The 19,938-nt window shown below is 39.2% G+C and overlaps 1 protein-coding gene across 3 annotated transcripts; it reads left to right on the forward strand.

Annotated features, from left to right (window-relative positions):
- The first annotated feature begins 483 nt into the window (after positions 1–483).
- On the forward strand, positions 484–19,595 carry LOC114138204 (voltage-dependent L-type calcium channel subunit beta-4-like). Of its 3 annotated transcripts, XM_028007328.1 has the most exons (14): positions 484–742; positions 1,790–1,873; positions 7,958–8,128; positions 8,750–8,872; positions 8,992–9,119; positions 11,435–11,511; positions 11,958–11,977; positions 12,990–13,070; positions 13,749–13,807; positions 14,744–14,853; positions 14,967–15,118; positions 15,526–15,621; positions 15,815–16,000; positions 16,216–19,595. In XM_028007328.1, the coding sequence occupies exons 1-14, from the start codon at positions 680–682 to the stop codon at positions 16,474–16,476; spliced, it is 1,611 nt and encodes a 536-aa protein (XP_027863129.1). In that variant the 5' UTR covers positions 484–679; the 3' UTR covers positions 16,477–19,595. The 3 variants fall into 3 exon arrangements, with proteins under 3 accessions (XP_027863129.1, XP_027863130.1, XP_027863131.1); XM_028007329.1 differs by lacking the exon at positions 11,435–11,511 and having other exon boundaries at positions 487–742; positions 11,959–11,977; XM_028007330.1 differs by lacking the exons at positions 484–742; positions 1,790–1,873 and adding an exon at positions 4,313–4,773.
- Positions 19,596–19,938: the final 343 nt, after the last annotated feature.

Raw genomic sequence — 19,938 nt, forward strand, 5'->3', positions numbered from 1 at the left:
TTTCAGCAGCAACAGTGAGAGTGCAGGGTCAAAATTTGGGCATAAACATGAAAGCAAAAATGTATACTGCTTTGTAGCAACAGCTCAGGCTGCTGGTGCCTTTTAATTAAACTTATCAGAAACATTAAGAACTAACAACACATTTATCTGCTAAACTAGTCCTGTCACAAAGCTAAGATAATCTCAAACTGGTTCCTTGAGCATGACAATGAATCCACTGTTCAATGGTATCCACAGTCCACATTTCTCAATCAAACATTTCCCGGTTATACCTCAAAAAGTGGCCAGTAACCACGACTTTTACATCTTTTATGCACTTTACGGGATCCCATTTTGACAAAAGAAACAGGTCAAATCATAATGGTGGTTACCAAAAAGCTCCTTTCAAGCAGAAAATATCTTCCTTTGAGAAGCAAATCAGTTATTTGGAGCGTCCCACTGTGCGCCCCTCGTCCCCTACTCCCCTCCTCCCCTCGTGTTGCTGTAGTGGACCCGTCCAGTGTGGAGCGCAGCTGGCTCTGAGCGCCTGTCTGCCGGCGGACAGTGGAGGAAGCAGCGGCCGTGGAGCGTTCATGTTCTGCCACGCAGAGTGAAGCTGGAGCACGCAGCCAGGAACCCGCCTCCCCTGCGCTGGGCTGGGCCGGAGCAGCCCGCTCTCTGGACCGATGTTCTGGCCGAAATGTCCCGACACATCTACATCCGGAACAAAATAGGAGAGGGCATCCAAGCGCCCATCTTTCAGGTGGGTTTTAAGTTTTATGTTTTTGTAGAAATAGGGTTTTCAGATTCAAAGTAGGGCCAAGAGTCATCTTAAATTAGACCTTATTTGATGAAAACTATTTTTAACATTAACATAATTCATTCCAGCTTTGACAGTGTTGCTGATACTATGTTTGCATCTCCATGGATGTTTACACCTAATAATATTAATCTATAACTGATAATTATATTCACAACATTCAATCGATGGCTTAAAAGATAGTATTTCAATATATTTTTTAACTTAAATGAGTCTCACATCCAAACTTTATTTCAAAGTAGTTGGTTGAACAACTATTGATTAGTTTATTAAACATATTTTTCGGCGCAGAACCACTGTAGAGAAAACTGAATCTTGACTTTGTTTATACATGTATCAGTCTTCTTTCACATATTGTTTCTCTATTTTTTAAATATATTTAAATGCATAGCTTATGCAGCAGAAACTCCTCAACAGCATCTTACTTATGTGTATATCTAAAATTAGTAGATTCTTGCTGTCAAAGTGAAAGAAATGCCTCATTCCTTGCTAGATAACTGTTTTCTCTTTGGGATAATATGCACATATTAATAGAAACATACTGTATTACCAGACGTCATTCTTCACTTTGTTTTACTTGGGGGGCCAAAGAAAGATGTTGACCCAGATTAGTGGCCCCGTTTCACAGATACAGGGAAGTAGGCTCAGACTTTTTAAAGGGGACATTGTCACTAACTCTGGAGAATTAAAGAGAAATGGGACAAATCACAGGCAGATAATTAAGCTTGTCCCCCTGAGATCAACTCTGCTGGTATATTTAGATCATTTAGGAGGTAAAGAAAGACATTCAAAGGTAAAGACATTAATAAGTTGGATGAAGTCTTATTTGCTTGGGGGTTTTATATGCATCACAACTATTTTGCTTGTGTATTTGACTTAGTTAGAAAACAGCACCATGCAGTAATCTATCTGGATATTTATTAGCACCGCATCTCCAGATGTGGTGAGAAAACCTCTGGATTCAGGTTACGATATGGTTTTTTCATTCAGGTAAACCGAGGGACTTATTCCAGGAGAAGCCGGCTCAAGAGGTCTGATGGAAGCACCACATCCACGAGCTTCATCCTCAGACAGGTACTGAACCACAAGGGAATCCTGGGAAGTAAATCTGTCATACCGTTTCCTTGCCTTTTGCTGCACAATGGCACAGTTGGTAGCATTGTTGTCTTGCAGTAAGAAGGTCCTTGGTTTAAAAATAGAGTCTTTCTGCATGGAGTTTGCATGTTCTCTGGGTGCTCCGGCTTCCTCCCACAGTCCAAAACTATGACTGTTATGTTACTTGGTCTTTCTAAATTGCCCCTAGGTGTGTGTATGCCTGCATGGTTGCCTCTCATGTGCCTCTCATCTCTGTGTTGCCCTGGGATGGACTGGCAACCTGTCCAGGATTGAAGTTTGTTTCAGGTCCCTCTTGAAAATGAGATCTAGATCTCAACGGGGTTTACTTGATTAAATAAAGTAATGTACCATGCCTACTGCCCATTGGCGCTGGAGGTAGGCAGCATCTCCCCCGAGGGTATAGACAATGGATATGGATGTTACGCTAGAGGAAGTAAGGGAGTGTGTATCATTTTTGATGCAGGCCCAGCTTGAATAGTGTGTATATTTGGATCAAGCATGTCCAACTGTTCGGTATCTAGGCGAGTGGTTTTTCCATATTTAAGAAGTCCCTCGGTGTCTGGGAATTAAATGGCAATTCTCAATGAGTGCCCCCAGGTGGACAGGTCATTAGCCAGATCTCTAAGAAAAAAGATTTCACTTTCAGTTTCATGCATCTCACATCCTGAGGTGAGCAAATGTTCATTAGCATGAGCATTTATATTGTTGGATGGGATTATGTAATATTATTGGGTCAATGATGCAATTTTTGCAACATGCAGGCTCTTGATCACTCAAAGACGACGCAGGTTTGTTGCTTCGGGCATAAACCTTTATAGGCTAGATGTCTATTAATGAAGTCGGGAAAAATATGTTTAAATTCAGTTCTCAGCATTTTCCCTCGCCTTATATCGTCTGTCAGGTGACGTTTCTTAACTTTGCATTTCGAAGCAAACAGCTTAACTATGTTCCATCAGCACAAAAGACAAATACCTGTAATCTCTTCCTCAGTTTGAAGATTTCCCTGGTGTGGCAGCTGTGTTGGTCATAATGTTGCCTTTTTCAACATAAAGAACATGTGGTGATCATATTGTGTATGGTACAGTGTTATATAAATATACCCACTGAAAAGCAATGCATATAAGCAATAGTGTGATGGGTGTATTCATTTAACTAGCTTCAACGCACTTGGACAATGGCTTTGATTTTCATGAAAATGTTTGCTTTGCTCCCCTTGTGGCAAACAGGACTTCTAGTGGCTTTCATAACGTTTCATCACCATTCTTCCTTAATAGGCAGATTATTGGATTGTATGAGAGAGAGTTTCTGTCCACAGAATCTTTCATCTAAACAGCAATTCAAGTGACAGGTGTTTTTGGGAGAGTATCAGAGAAAATGTGAGGGTGTACACACAAGAAGAAAAAAAAAAACGCCGTGAACTCAGTCAACTTCATATAGGAAGAAACAATGCGAATGTAGTGCTCCAAAAACATCCTAAAATTCGCAGAGTAATCATTTTGATTGTTGATTTTAAAAAAGAGAACCTTTTTGGACGGTTTGTGTCTGGAGTCAAACATCCAAAGTCAAACAGAAGGAGGTCGATGAGCTGGTCCACAGATCAGAAATACCTGGAATTTAACCCATTCTAGACTGCTGTCCAGATGGTTAACTTTCAGAAAACACCCCCCACACACCCTCACTCCTTTCCCTCACTATCCATAACTTGCCATTACTGATAGAACCCTGCATCATTGCCTGAAAGTACTGATAGAGAAGCAGTTTGTGACCTCAAGCTCAAGAGAAACGGCTATGCAGCAGGACGATGAGTCAAGGGATACCAAATGGACAAAAAAGCTAAATGAAAGACTAGGAGAGGCCTAGTCAAAAGCCTGGATTGAAATCCGATTAAGATGTTGTATAGTGGAAAACTGTTCAATGAATTCGAATTAAAACAAACCTGCAAAGAGTGGGCCAAATTTCCTCCACAGTGATGTTAAAATTTATTGCCTGTTATCACAAAAGCTTGATTGGATTTGTTAGTGCACAGCTAGTTATTAGGCTAAAGGATATTTACTGTTTCACACAGGGTATGGCTGGTTTGGATAGTTTTTAATCCCTTATTAATTAAATCAACATTTGAAAGCTGTCTTTTGTTTGATGATATCAAACATTGAAATGTAGCTAAAAAGCTAAATGAAATAGGAAGAAATACTTTTTATGCCACTGTGTATAGAATTCTGATTTTTGAACAGATTTGGTATAAATAAGGTAAAATAAGAACAAGAGGATGCTGCTCCCTCTCCCCAAATCCGTCTACCTTACTGCACTGAAGAAAAAAAAAGTGCTCATCCAGGCTGAGTGGACAACCATCCAGCCAATCAGCTCCTTGCATTCTGATTCTGTCATCAGGCTTGGATATTGAGGAAGGATTCACAGCCCCTCTGCTGCTGCTGCTGCTGCCTCTGCTGCTCTCTCTGCCTCTGTGTGTAGGTTTTGTACGTGCGGACGCTTGATAGAGATGAAATGCCAGGATCGGGCTTCCTCCAGGGATACCGTCTCCATCCTGTAATGTGAGGCAGTCAGCAGCGCGAGGAGACCGGGGAGAAGCTGCATCCGTCTTAGAGAGGTGCCTCCAAAGGACCAGGCGTGATCCAACAGGAGGGGATATTTATTTTTTAATTAGTCTCTGCTGTAGAGAAAAGGAATTGTCGTCATCCCCCCTCCCCAACCATCTTTTTTTTTTTTCTCCGGTGCCCCCTCCTTTTTCCTCCGCCTCCACTCACATTTTTCCCCCCTCATTTTTCTAGAGGAGCTCGTTAGAATATCAAACCTCCATGTATGACAATTTGTACCTGCATGGATTTGAAGACTCGGAGGCGGTGAGTGTAAATCTGCTTATGTGCTCTCCTGCTGTTTGCTTATTGATGGCACACATACACACGTAAGAGGCCTTTGATGGGTTAGCCAGTGTACTGTGATCCTGGGCTATGCTTGGCTGGAAGGGGGTTGGGTGGGTGTGTAAAGGAGGGGAGGGGGATGCATATTAGGCAGATGGCTAGATGATTTCTGCATATATCCTTATTTATTGGTTGAGTATGTGGCTGCAATCTGACTGTAAAGCGAAGGAAACCAGGAGGAGTCACCACATTTCCCCATGCCAGAGAAGAACCGTGCTTTGCTTCTCAGAGGAGAACCGAAAGATGCAAATGACCCCCTCGCCATCCCTGTCAAGGGCCGTCACCGAGATGACAAATCGTGTGTCACATTCCTGCATCCGTCACTTTCATGAAGAGTATTTCTCATCCGGCCGAGCTGCTGCGCCGTGTTCTGGCTCTGACGAGTCTTGCAGAAACATGCATCGTGATGTCATTAAGTGGACTCTGATGCTGATGAGTCACATGCCGAAGCTACTCCATTGGATAATAGCTTGGATGCTACAGTGCTCCCTCAGCTCTTCTGTGTGCATTCCTTGGCACTAAAGAGTAATGCCACAAGAACCTCAATTGAGGAGGGTGAACAAATATCAGTAGGGGTCTTCACGTTTTGACACATTGGATCCACAAACTTGAAAGCATTTCCTTAACATATAATGAGCTCAATCAATGCAAAGTAGCAAGTAAAAATACATCACACATTTGTTTTCATCCCTTTTTGCTCGTATACATTAAAATACAATCCAATTGAACTTCTTTTGATGATCGACAAATTAGTAAATATGTGTTAAATTTCACCTTCCATTAACTCAAGTCTTCATGGAAGAATGTGAAGACGAAAGCCATAAGAAGTCCACTTTGCCAGCAAACATGTGAGCAAAGGTGCTATGATAAAATGAGATCAAAACTGAACTTTTACCAAAAACAATTTATGATTTATGTAACTAAATATAGGGCTTACTAAACATTTACCCTGTAGTAAGAGAGCAACAAACCCTTTGCCCAGTAAGGTATAAAATCATATAGAAAGAGCTGCAATAGAGTAGGTTAGATCAAAGTAATTCACATGTTTGAATTGTCTACTTATAGTCCAGACCAATTTGACAAGACTTGACAATTGATGTTCAAAAAATGTTTTTTTATCCAATCTGATGATCTTGAAGTGTATTATAAAGAGGAAAGGGCAAAAATATTGACTTAAATATGCAAAGCTGATAGAGACATACCTGTAATTGCACTGACTAAGATTTACTTTTCAGATTATTTAATTTACCTACAAATTAAAATAGGTTCTACTACATATTCTATCACTCAAAATCCCAATAATAAAAAAAAAAAGAGATAGGTTTGCGACTGTAAAAGCACTGTATTTATTTAAGATAACCAAAACTGTAAAGACGCAAATGGACAGTGCTGAGTTATAACTTCCTATTTAACAGAACTGAAACCAAAAAAAGCCAGCGGAAACATTTCAGCCCCTCATTTCGTTTAGTTGGGTTTTTTTGGGGGGAAATCCTCCACATGCCCAGAAACATTCTGAGACAGGATGCTTGCAATCCAGAGAAGCAGTGTGCTGAAGTCAGGTTTTCCTCTACTGCTTGCTAGCCTAAAAAAAAAAAAACTGCTTAGCTGTGATGACTAACTTGATTGATCATCTCGAGACTAATGGTCCTCCTTAATTGAATCATCATTAGTGGCTGATTGTTTAGATTAAAACAGCAGAAGGAAGCACTTGATCCAGTGGTGTACCAGCATTAAAACGGGGCAATAAAGAGGTTCTGACTGGGATGCAGAATGAAGGGACTGCAAGCTTGCATCCCTCAAGAAATTACCTGACTGTGTGTGAGACACTACAAGACAAACTGAACGGAGTTCAGCAAGATTCACTCTTACTGACGGGATCTGCAGTTGTATTTTCTGTTACAGCAACTGCATACAGTGTGATGAAAAAGCAGAGTTGTTTTCTTTTCTTATATTTTTTCCTACAAAATTCAGCTTCCAAATGAAGATTTTATCTCTTAAAAGGAAAAGTTTTCCAAACGCCAGAGAACAAAAGTGAGAACTCCTGCATGACACTCACGCAGGAGGTCACAAAAGGAACAACACTCAAATCTTTGCAGGCCTTTCTTGCCTTACTGTCAAAGTTTGTGATTCAACAGTAGAAGTAGCTAAAACCACAACTGACCAAAAAGAACATCAAGTCCTTTGACATATTTGTCACAGAACATACAGATGATGATCAAGACTGTCGGGAAATATTCTGTGTGAAGTTACGTCAGGTCTTAAGGCTGCTTTGCTGCTTTCAGATCTGAAAAACGAACATATAAATTTTGCTCTCTGCAAAATTTCTAGAGTATAATCAGTTTGCGACATTGACCTCATTTGCGTTACATGTCAGGACAATTTTCAGCACACTAGCAGCCTCAAAAACAAAACCATTTAAAGGCTTTGAAATGGACTTTTATCTGACTGAAACCCTGCATTGTGGTTAAATTAAAGCAATTCTGCAAAGAAGAGTGGGTTGAAATTCCTCCACAGTGGAGTAAAAGGACTCATTCCCAGTTATCACAAATGCATGAAGGCGTGGCACAACCTCTTAGAACTTTTTCAGTATGTCAGTCACTGGTAAAATCATTTTGAATCCGTTTTAAAAATGGTAACTTCAGATTTTATGTAACTAAACCAAATTAGACTGTAAACTTGGCAATCTGCAAACCTCAAAACCTCCATTAATGATCTTATTGATGTGCCTTATGTAAAACTGAGTAAATTCTTGGCCCTTGGTGCCTTTGTTATATAGATGTTGGCTCTTTTGCTTGTGGATACGTTTTGTCCAACAAGAAAGACCACTTATCTTAGCAACTTTCTTTTATAAATCGGCAAGACAGGTGATGATGTATTTAAAGAATTTTATGCTTTTGTGCTTTTTTATGCTCATCGGTCTTAAAAAACTCTAGTCATCTCTAATTTTAGCTTCCTCGCTTCATAGTTTGATCTGATACCGAAGGCTGGGTAAGAAATTAATTTTAGGTTTTGTAAACGTCTTAACAATATTAAGAAATGTGTGCATCTCTAAGATATCTAAAATATGTCTAATAGTTTCACTAACTTGTGCAATTTCTGTTTGTAGGGCTCAGCTGATTCGTATACTAGCAGACCATCAGACTCAGATGTATCTCTGGAGGAGGAGCGTGAGGTGCAGGCCCAGGTCCAGAGCCAGAGCCCCAGCCAGAGCCAAGGACCGGGACAGAGCCGTCAGGAGAGGGAGCAGCAGGCTGCCGTTCAACTGGAGAGGGCCAAGGTTGTGACCCTCAAACAAAACTCGCTGATATTCAGAAGATATGCTTTATTTTGTTATTGTTCCAGATCATTTATGGAAAAATTTTAATCCAGTATAAAGAAATTCAAACATACAGCAATGCCACTAAACAGAGAAGCACTGGGCAGAGGGTACTTTCAACTGGAAAAATACAAACAAATCATTGGCTACATCTAGAAAAGAGTCAGCTAAACAGAGAGTCAGAACTGGGTCAGCATTACTTTCCATGGGAAAGTTCAACAGAAACCACAAGGTTATTGGAAGGATAGCTCCATCAATGACTCCATCTAAAGCTGAAACAGCTAAACACAGAAACTCTGAGCTAAGACTACTCTCTATGCGAGAGAAAAGCAGAAAGAAAACACAAAGGTGTTAGCAGCAATAGATCCATGCAAGAAGAGGTTTTTATGACAATAGGCTTCTATGAATGACTGTCCAAGAAAAACCCAGTTAAGCAGTGAACGACAAGGCCAGGACAACTTTTTATGGTAAAGTACCCAAACTTGATGGTAGCAATAGCTCCACCAGAGTCTCCAACCAGTTGTTTAGATGTATAAAACTGAATAGATTTCAATTGAATCTAGTTGTGCCTTTGTCCTCCAGGGTAAACCTGTGGCGTTTGCTGTAAGGACCAATGTCAGCTACTGTGGCGCACTGGATGAGGATGTTCCAGTACCGGCAACAGCCATCTCCTTTGATGCCAAGGACTTCCTCCACATAAAAGAGGCACGTCTGTAAATTCCAACACCAAAAGTATCCTGACATCATTCTAAACTTCTGTCATACAGATTATCTCTAATAGATTTTGAAAAGGTGTTGTTCACGAGTTGCTTTGCTGTGTTCAGAAGTTCAACAATGACTGGTGGATCGGGCGCTTGGTAAAAGAGGGCTGTGAGATCGGCTTCATTCCCAGCCCTCTGAAGCTCGAGAACATCCGGCTCCAGCAGGAGCAAAAGAGAGGACGAGTCCAAGGGTAGGCAACAGAAAACACACACTCGCTCTCTAACAATGCCACAAAAGAAAAATCTAAATGTGATAGGAGCTTTGGTGCTCTTAAAGGAAAAGCTCCTTAGGTTAAAACATTTGCAGGGAAAAAATACATTGCTATAATTTATAATCAGTTTTTTTGTTTTTTGGATTAGGAGGGGGAAAAAAATTACAAATGGCAAGATAACATTACATAAAATGTTTAGCAATTAACTAAAAAATCTCAGAATTTGATTTTCATTTATCCAGATCTCTAAAACACAAAACAGAAATAAATCCTCTTTATGAGGAATATTATATTTCCTGAACTGTAATGTAAAACAATTATATTTACATTCAACATATTCTATTGTATTTAAGAATAGTCTTCATGAAATATAAATCCATTTTATTTTTATTTGTTTGTAAAATCTGTTATTTTTAAATTTAAAATTTTTTCATTTCTCCTTGGTTTGAGTTTAATTGTTTTTCCTGGATGGTTTTGGTAACAGTGCCGGTCAAACAATGCATGGGCCCCTGAGCAGAAATTGATTTGGGGCCACACTTTGAGTTAAGCACATCACCATCTATAAACATTACACTGACAAAGTAACATAAATGAATGCATAGACTAGTTATATGTATTTAGGTTTTGCTGTATGTGATTTTTATTTTTTTTACATTATGTTAAACAGGAAGAAAAAAACATAAGCGTATTTAGCTCTGGATGCTTTTGGTTTCTGCTCTCCATAGCGCTCCTGCACAGTTTGAGTTCAACATACAAATTTAGAATAATTTCAAATGAATTTTTTTTCAACCAGTAATCACCTTCGTTTGTCAGCGCCTGTCTGCTAAAGTGATCCTCAATCTTGACCTGACTGCGACTCACCCTTGTGCGTCGTTTCTTCTATTCATGGCTTTGTTCCAATTAGCTGTACTTAGCACTCCTATCACCACTTTCCATTTCCATGTGTGCATAATTGCTCTTGAATGTTCTGTCATCTGCAGTTAATGCAATAACTCACTCACATCCTCTAGCCGTGCAGGTCGGAGTAATAGTAATCTTAGTGGAATGGAGTGCTTCAGCGTTTTGCTTAAAAGGGAGGCAGATAGTGATGGACACAAATACTTATAAGCACGACTCACATTAAAGTTAAACAGGAGAAAAAAGTGTTTTGCATTATTTTCAAAATTAGTCTTCTTTTGATAGGGCATTGCTAAACTAGAAATAAGTTTCAAGTTTTGCAATTATGCAAAATGCTCTAAAGTAGTTAAAGCTACAGTAGATAATTTTTTTTATAAACAATATGTTTGTTCCTGTTGCCTTTTTTGAGTTTCTGCTGCTACTGTTATATTTGTTAAGGTTTGATTGACATGTTTGCTGAGTAAGATGGCCAATCTGATATGGTGTTTGCTGACTCAGATGTATGAGAATTCATATCTGTAAAATTTGGTTGAGCAAAATATTAATAATCCAGGGGATTGCTTGGTGTTGTGGTTCCGGCAGAATCGGGTTCTTCAGTCTTTCAGATTTCTGAGTTCATTTTATGTTGGTAGCCTTAATTATTTAATCATCTACTAGTTTGTTTTAGTTTTAGTTTGAATCCGATTCAGAGCTAGCAGTGGACAGATTAATTATTAAATACTGGACATTTTGCAAGTTACTGAACAGACCTTTCACTTTTAGATAAGCTAAAGTATAGGTTAGCTATATTTCTTTATGCCCTAATCAAGTCACTTATCATTTAGCAACTTGTAGATGTTAACTTTCAAATGATCATCTAAATAATGGCATAAATCTTTTTATTTATTTTTTTTGCCAAAATATGATTTAGGCAAAAAATGAGTCACGGTTGGCAAAAAAATGACTTAGGCCATTATCTTAGGAAGGTGATGATTTCAAAGTTAACATCTCTACAAGTTGATAAATGACAAGTGACTTGATTAGGCATAAAACAATATAGCTCAGAAATATTTTTTTCCAGTGCTTCAGGTAGATAAGATATTAATAATTCTACCTCCAGCAGAAAGCAATGAGAATGTCTGTTTTGCATTGAACTCATTTAAATTTCTTGTTAATTGAAATAAGTGTACAATGTTTGCTTGAGTTAACTAAATGGCTTTTCTTGACAAATTCAAAATGTAGGTAGTTTCGAAGTAGATTTCTTGGGTTATAAAAAAAAAACAGCTTTAAGATGATTAATTGCACACCAATATACATTCTCAATTCTTTTGAGATAAAAAAATTAGTAATTTCTTTTTTTTTTACATTAATGCCACCATGTTTTTCTGTCTTTTTTTATCCCTTCTTGTGTTTTTCAGTAAGTCTGGAGGAAACTCCTCTTCCAGTGTGGAGGATGAGGTGTCAGCCTCTATCCGACCACTCATATCCTCAGCAGGTGAGAACATCAGACAGGGGGAGAGAAGGGTGTTAATAACCCACCTGCGAGCTTACAGCCAAACACCCTGAACCTCAAAAATCATAGATAGCATAAGAATCTAAAGCCTTCCCATGTCTCCACATAGAGCTTAAGGTTACTGCATAGAGTCGCTGGTACATTATCCCATGATCCTCCTCTTCCTCCAGTTGAGGACTGCAGGCGCTCTGAGACTGGGGCTAACCAACGACAAGACTATGACCCCCCCCTCTGAACTGCACTTTGTGAATATAACCTTAGGACTGTAGATATACTTCTTGTTTTATTTTATACATTGTAGACATTATTGACATGTTTCATTTTTTATGAACTGTTACAACTACCAGCTGATGTGAGGCATGTTTAAATGTTTCTAAGACGTTGCTGCAACTGATTGTCTCCTCCTTGTCTTCTCTCCCCTCCCGCAGGAAAGCAGAAACAGAAAGTGGTAAGTTGGTGGCTGCAAACTCATCCATTCACCATTCCTCGACTTTTGCCGGCATCATAGTAACGTGACAGGCGCTGGTAGCACTGACGGCAAGCTCACACTGAGCAATATAGCGATGCATACCAAGCCAAATCATCACAATTATCAATACAGCACCAGATTCAGTTACTGATGACTCTGGTAAAATTGCAAAAATGCATAATAAGCCTTAAAATATATTTAGTTGAGTGTTTAAACTAATTGTTCATCTTAAATTATAGTTTTTGATTTACTTATACTTTAAATGTTGATTTTAAGGACATAAGAAACTTGTACCTTATTGAGTACTCTACTTTTTATCTTGATTAGAATGCCTCAGAACATTTGAATAGTAAATTATAAGTAAAGATGAGAGAACATGAGATTCAATTAACCTTAACATTTTAGTATATAATAAGAATTTAGAGAGAAATTTATTTATTTATTAAAGGGGTGGAGGGAAACACTCCAAACAACATAAATTTCTCCCAAAAGCTAATACTTGGTGCCAATATATCTGCTTCTGCAAGATAGAGATTAAAATCAGTGTGTCTACATCACCATGGGAATTATGGCCCACATTTCCTTGCAGAATTATAATAATTCAGCTCATTCATGACGTAAAAGGAACAGTTATATTTTCACATTTAGCCCTGCAGATTTGTGTAGCTTTTCTCCCTTATTGTCTTTATTAAGGTTTGCTTGATGATCCAAAAATGTTCAGGGGTCAAATATAATATTTGTGCTTCGGATCAATAAATATCTAATACGCATTTATTTTCACCTATAAGTGGATCAGTTTCAGCTTGTTTTACAGGCAAATTACTTCATTTGCTTCGTGCGCCAACATGGCCTCATATTTCCCACTTTTATGTGTGACTGTTCCTTGGCTTCGGCTGATTAGAACCATCTGCTGTGTGAATCTTCTGTGGAGTTATTCTGGGCTGCTTTCAGTGTTTGTGACGAATCTGCTGCTGCCACTCTGTGTTGACAGACGGAGCACATACCCCCGTATGATGTGGTGCCCTCCATGAGGCCCGTGGTGCTGGTGGGACCCTCGCTCAAAGGTTACGAGGTAAGCTGGATCTCCTTATGGCAGGATCTAAAATTGGAATTTTGTACTTTGCAACTCCTCACTTCTGCCACCAAATACAAGCGAAAATTAACGCTGATCTGGCCGTTTTCAATGTGCCTTCACCGGCATTAGAGTGCAGGAAAGGAGATAAGGCCTTGCAGGTCTTTCCCTCAATCCCTAAAAATAGCTTTCCGTTGGTCAAGATAATTACAAGTGTGTTATTGGCCGTGTAATGCACTGATTGGAGCCTGACTAACGAGGAAAACAGGAGGTCAAATAAAAATATGTTGAGTAACTGGACTGATTTGGATTTGATGTTAGTTCATGTTGCTATATGAGCTAAACATCTACACAGCTCCACTGCACTGTCCTCCTGCCTATGTAAAGTTGAGGTTTATCTCAACAACCCTAAAACAAGAAAACAATGTAATGGCAAACTAAAATTGTCTCAAATTTCTATGTAGAAGTTCCTGATGGTTTTGGTGACCTGACTTCAGGTCTTTGATGTGATGTCAGTGTATGACTGCAAACTTATACAGTGCAAAAAATATTATTGTTCTTTTTTTCCACACATAAAAATTTGTCTGGAGTCCTTTTTATTTTTTAGCTCCCTTTGCTGCTGTGCATCAGCTTGCCTTCAGGAGTTGCCTGACTTGGACATAATCCTCTCTGTTGCAGGTGACAGACATGATGCAGAAAGCCCTATTTGACTTCCTCAAGCACAGATTTGATGGCAGGTGAGAAAAAGATATAAGAATAATTTGGAATAGCTGCATGTCCCTACCACTTTGATGAGAAAATTAAAAAATTTAAAATGGATGCAAAACATCTGCAAAATCCAAAAGATATCTCAGTTTTGAAATTGTACATATTTATATTGAAAATAAAGTGAAAATGTTTGGTGAAGTCTTTTCTGCACTGCTAAAGTTTTGCTTTCTTCAACAACAACAAAAAGGAATCACAGATCAGAGTGAGACAGGCAGAAATTTCTAAATACAGTGAAGTTCCAATGCTGAGCCACTAGGGGGTGATAAACTGGTAATGTTTGGTCCAAAAATGGACAAATGGACAGAGAGCTGCACAAAATACTGAATTGGAATTGGACTACTTAGGTGCAATATTAGGTTGGATATTGTTTTTCAAGTGCCATGCATACAAATACTAATACTTTGAGTGTGATGCCAAAGCTCCAAATAGCAGCAAAGTTGTTTTGAAATGAAAGAAAGGAAAATCTTTCTTAATAGTAACTGATATTGGGTGCTGGGTGCAGGGGCAAAGCACGATCCACGTATCGAGGCCTTAGTCCTCTTGGCGGTGGTCGCAGGTTCAATTCCCGGCCTGGCGACATTTGCCGCATGTCTTCCCCCTCTCTCACTACCCTGTTTCCTATCGAACTACTTTCAAATAAAGGTCACTAGAGCCAGCAAAACCTACATATATAAAAAAATAAAACAGTAACTGATATTGAAATATTCTGCACAAGTGTCACCGTTGCATGTTTTTCATATGTCTAACCATGGGAAAATTGGAAGTCACTGTTCAGTCACAATCTAAAATAAAGGGTGCTTAAAAAGCTTCACTTCCATTTGCTTTCAGATAAAAGGTGCCCAAACATTAGAAGATATGTGCCAACATCCATACAATTGTGTACAGTATCTCTCCCCCTTTTTTAGGATAACTATAACGCGAGTAACTGCAGACATCTCACTGGCCAAAAGGTCCGTTCTGAACAACCCCAGTAAACGAGCCATTATTGAAAGATCCAACACTCGTTCCAGCTTAGGTAAGATTTTCTCTGGCTATTAATACAAGTAGAACATCTTGAGAAGCACAAGAAAACTAAATGATGGTTTACACTTGAGAAAACGCTGCCAAATGAGAAATGTTTGTCTACAGCTGAGGTGCAAAGTGAGATTGAAAGAATCTTTGAGTTGGCGCGCTCCCTTCAGTTGGTTGTCTTGGACGCTGACACCATTAACCACCCGGCCCAGCTCCTCAAGACTTCACTGGCGCCCATCATTGTCCATGTCAAAGTCTCCTCACCAAAGGTAAAGTGAGACTAGAATACAGTCTGGAAAGTAAAATTGTTTTGCCTACAATTTAAAAAGTAATGGCTTAATCCAAAGGAAGAGACACAGGTAAACGGAAACACTGGGTCAGAAGTACTTTCTATAGAAAAGGAAAAACCAGAGTTACTCACTGCACTCGCTACATTTGGAAAGAAAAAGTCAAAGTCTTAAGCCAGGAGTGCTTTCTATGGACAACAAAGAGTACACCAAGTCAATGACAGGCTTTACTCTGCCAATATTTGCATCAAGGATAGAAATGCAGTTAAAGACCAGCAGTGGGTACTTAAATTACATCTCTGAAAACTTGTATTTGTTTCCTTATTCGTCATGAATTAGACTCTGCATTCTTCATATTCAAGGACCTCTTTCACTGTTCCCTCATCCAGGTTCTTCAGAGGTTAGTGAAGTCCAGAGGGAAGTCACAAAGCAAACACCTAAATGTCCAGCTTGTGGCAGCAGAAAAACTGTCTCAGTGTCCACCGGTAAGCACCCAGCCTTTGACTTTAAAAGGTCCCTTTTAATATTTCTAAATCAAGCAATGGGAAAACAAACAGTCATGAAATATTAGATGCAAGTATGGATTGTATGACATCTTCTTAAATGACACCTGATGCCAAGTTTATCTTGACAAAAAGGGTCTGCACATTTTCCTCTACTGCCATCTGTTACCGACAGGAAATGTTTGACATCATCCTGGATGAAAACCAGCTGGAGGACGCCTGTGAACACCTTGCTGAATACCTTGAGGCCTACTGGAAAGCAACTCATACCTCGATGGCAACACCTCTAAACCCTCTGATGGGACGGAACCTGGGGCCCACTACTCTCACCCCTTATTCCACCAGCATCTCTGGTCTGCAGGTACGTCCAATGCATTTGAGGTGAAACACCATTGTATTGTATCCACAGCACAATTGAATGTCCTCTTGTGGGGATTTTTGATTCTCAGAAAAGGAAACTCTTTGTGCCTTGAGCTTCTGTTGTACATATATTATCTACATTGGCTCTGCAATACTGACTAGTCTTTTCTTTTTGATGGCTCATCTGTCTCTTTGGTACATTCATGTGATCATCAGAGCCAAAGAATGCGACAAAGCAACCACACAGGAGACCATTCCACCGCAAATGAGCGGCGCAACCTGATGACATCGGACGAAAATTACCACAATGAGCGAGCGCATAAGGGACGCAACCGCATGTCTTCTGGCTCGCAGCACAGCCGAGAGCAGCAGGACCCCTACCAGGACTACCAGGACCCCTATCAGGACGCCTACAAGCCCCATCGCAATCGAAGTTCACCGGGCAGCTACAGCCACGACTCCAGGCAGAGGCTCTGAGGCCACTTCTGCTGCCACCAGGACCCTACAGACCCAGGTTCCGCTGAAAATAAATCCTGCAATAGAGCCTAGATGGTCCCCAAATTGTACCTTTTTTTTTCTTTTCTGGCCTGCCTGGCAATTTTTCTCTTAGAATACTGACCAGGTATTTGTTTTTAATCAAACTGTCAATCAAAAGCATGAAGAAGTCAGAAGATTCTGATTGCCAACAATAATTAACACTAAAATTACTTTCATTTATCTTTCGAGGATCTTCTTGGATTGTACTAACACAATGCTCAGCAGATGTGCAGCACGGATTGTGCTTGTTGCGTCTGTCAACAAGCTAGTTTTGGATACTGGTCAGATGGTGATATAAAGGCATTGTGTACCTGGAGTATCACATCAAACTGGAGGGACGTCCACTGCACACAAACTGCTGACTGAAAGGCTGCTGCCCCTAACCTGGGCCATGTATAAATCCTCTCACCATTTAGCTTATTGCATGCCAATAGTTGGTCAACCTCCGCATCCACTTAGCTAATATTTTGTACCTAGCATTCTGGATAAGGTTTACGTCCAATTTTCTACATCATCCGGTTGTGGATCAGCAGTTAATGGTGGAGATTGTGGTCTGGTGTGCAGATAGCTATGAAAACTGGTGCTTCACATTCCCTATCCCCATATCCCTCAACATTTCTTTGCTATTTGCAAGTCACTTTGAGCAAGGCCAGCTTTTCTGTAGCATAGCTTTAGCATCTCATTAAGGTGAAGACCCTCACGGTCAGAGACGGACAAGATGCTGAAGGTGTTGGGATCAGATCTGAGCTACGCTTTGGAGCTTCTGCTCTGAACAGGTAGCACAAAGGAAGCACTATCTCTGTGTGTCTAGGATAGTACGTAAATTGCAATATTAAGACGCTACGTGATATGTTTTTAGTGTTGTTTGTAAAAGGGTGAGACCCTCTGAAGCAAGTCAGGATGTTTGTTTGGTTTTATTTCCCTTAATCTTTTACAATTACGGTATCATCAGCATATATGGAGATTTTTTGTGGCTATTTTTCACTTAACCACACACCTATCAGTTTGTCCCTATTATTCTTTCTTGAAATGGGGTTAAAATAACCATATCAGGATCAGTGGCATTACATTGCATTTATTTCACTTTTGTAGCTGGCATGACAACATGACTGCAGAGCATGCTCCCTACAGATGTACAATAAGAACCCCGATGTACTCAACCCGATATTTTTTTTTTTTTTTTAACTATGGAGCTTCTCTGACTGGAAAAAAAGGGGAAAAAAAGTAAGTAAAGAAAAAAAAAAGTAAAGAACAATTAAAAATACAGACCCAAACTGCAGAACAGGTGAAAACCTTTAACAAGATTTATGAGGTTAGTGTCCCAGCTGATAAAAATGGCATACTGGACAAATATATGTGGATGTTGCATGATGTAAAACTGGAGCCACTGCAATCATAGTTTTGTCTTTTCAGCCATGTCAGAAAATTCACAAAGGCATCACATGCAGTCTGAGTTTACTGAACCCCCCATATGGTGCTTTGTATAAATACAGAGAGCTGCTGCTGTTTCTGATTATGTTCAGTATCCTGTTTTTCCCCATTTGTCCTACAGATCGTTTGCCTATAAGAATAATTATATGGACATTATTTATTCAAATGACTGCTTGAGGAGGTTTATGAATTTTCACAGAAATGTGTCAAATTAACGCTTCCTTGGTTATTCTCCTAAATGAAGGGATGTGCTCACATTTTTGAACTTCTCTTTTCATTATAATTGACTTTTTTTGTCTGATGTCTATACGGAGTGATTTCTAAATTAAGATGTCGTTTGATAATCACAAACTTCACTTAAAGAGAAAAAGATCAGTTGCATTTAAGGATGGCACCTTCATGATTTTAGATGAGGATTTTGGACTGCACAGCTCAGAAGGTTGTCCAAACTAAACCACGGTTGACTGTAGTCTGGTGTTGCATGCAATATGGATGTAGTAGAACTGCCCGATTATGAAAAAAAGAACACAAAAATCCTGATTATTTAACATGATTACTTATTGAGTTTGGATTTATTGCACTTGAACAACATTCTGCAAAGCAGAATGTGGCAAAAATAATTTTAACATATGTGTACAAAGTACAACGTTTAAATTAAAATATGAATCAGATTAATTGCACATTCTTTAGACTTTATTTGAGCTTTTGTACTTTTTACTTTGTCTTTATTTCTTCTGACAAATGTCTGCATGCAGCTGGTTGAAGAAATGTACTAGTGTGGCAGAATATATATTTTTTGTGCACATATTACAGATGTCAAGCATGCACCTGTAAAGAATATTTGAGTTCAAAAATTCATCTATTCCAACTCAACATTCATTGAAATTAATGAGCCCAAGAGGACCAATGACAACATGCTCCAGCAACAAAAGAGTAAAGCTCAAGAAATATTTTTTTAAACCCTATTTTAAAGCAAATTACCTGTTGCTAAGCAGCTCAAAAGAAGCAAAGCCCAGACATTCTCCTCATCTTCCTGCATTTAGTGGATCTGAGTTGGAGAAGCAGCGGCACAAAATATAGGCTAACGTGTTCAAGTTATTAAAGGGGAAGTTAAAAAGACACAAAGTTAAAATGATCAGATGCAGTTAATGTCTTAACTAGCAGATGGCGCACCACCAATTATCTTCCTGTGTGAAACATATGCAAAGATGGAACGTGTAAAAGACATGACATGCAGGAAATGGCGGTCACTGAGTTGTTATGGTGTTTTCTATCTTCCCATATATAATTAACATGTCACATGAATCTTAATCTGAAAGGTTGTGGAATTCAGTGTTCATCAGCATCATTAATAGGTCTGCAACATTTCCTTGCTCAGTTACCTTTTAGTCATATCTAAAAGAACATTTCTTGATGATTTGACTTTATATTTTTCAGGTTTTTTCAAAACACTAATAAATGTAGAAGTAATTGCAATTTTGGTCAGAATAAACATTATTAATCATGTTAGTTAAGAAGTTTTAAATAACACTGTGGCGGATTAAATCTTATAAGCAACATTATTTTAAAACGTTATAATGTACGAGGCGTACTTTAACGCACCACGAGGTTATCGCTTGAAAACTGCTGGGTATTAATGCACATGAGTCAGACTAACATAGACACCACACCTTTTAAATTAAGAACAAGTCAAACTCACCAGTGCTGTCCTACTGTCCAAAGACCACCGTCACCGAGCTCTCTGCTTGCTGTGGGACATCAGTCTTCCGTATTTTCTTAAAAACTGTTAACACGGAAAAACGTTTTAATACACGGAGGAATCAGGAATACCTCCAAAAATAGGTTGAGGTGTTGTAGAATAGTCTGTCACGACAATTACCTGGAAATGTTTCCCAAAGGGGCAAGTAAACAACAGAGTCGGTTGAGAACAAAACAGCAGCAATGATGGTAAATACAGCATCGTCTGCGGTG

This window comes from Xiphophorus couchianus, chromosome 22 (assembly GCF_001444195.1).
Source record: "Xiphophorus couchianus chromosome 22, X_couchianus-1.0, whole genome shotgun sequence".
Taxonomy (NCBI): Eukaryota; Metazoa; Chordata; class Actinopteri; order Cyprinodontiformes; family Poeciliidae; genus Xiphophorus; species Xiphophorus couchianus.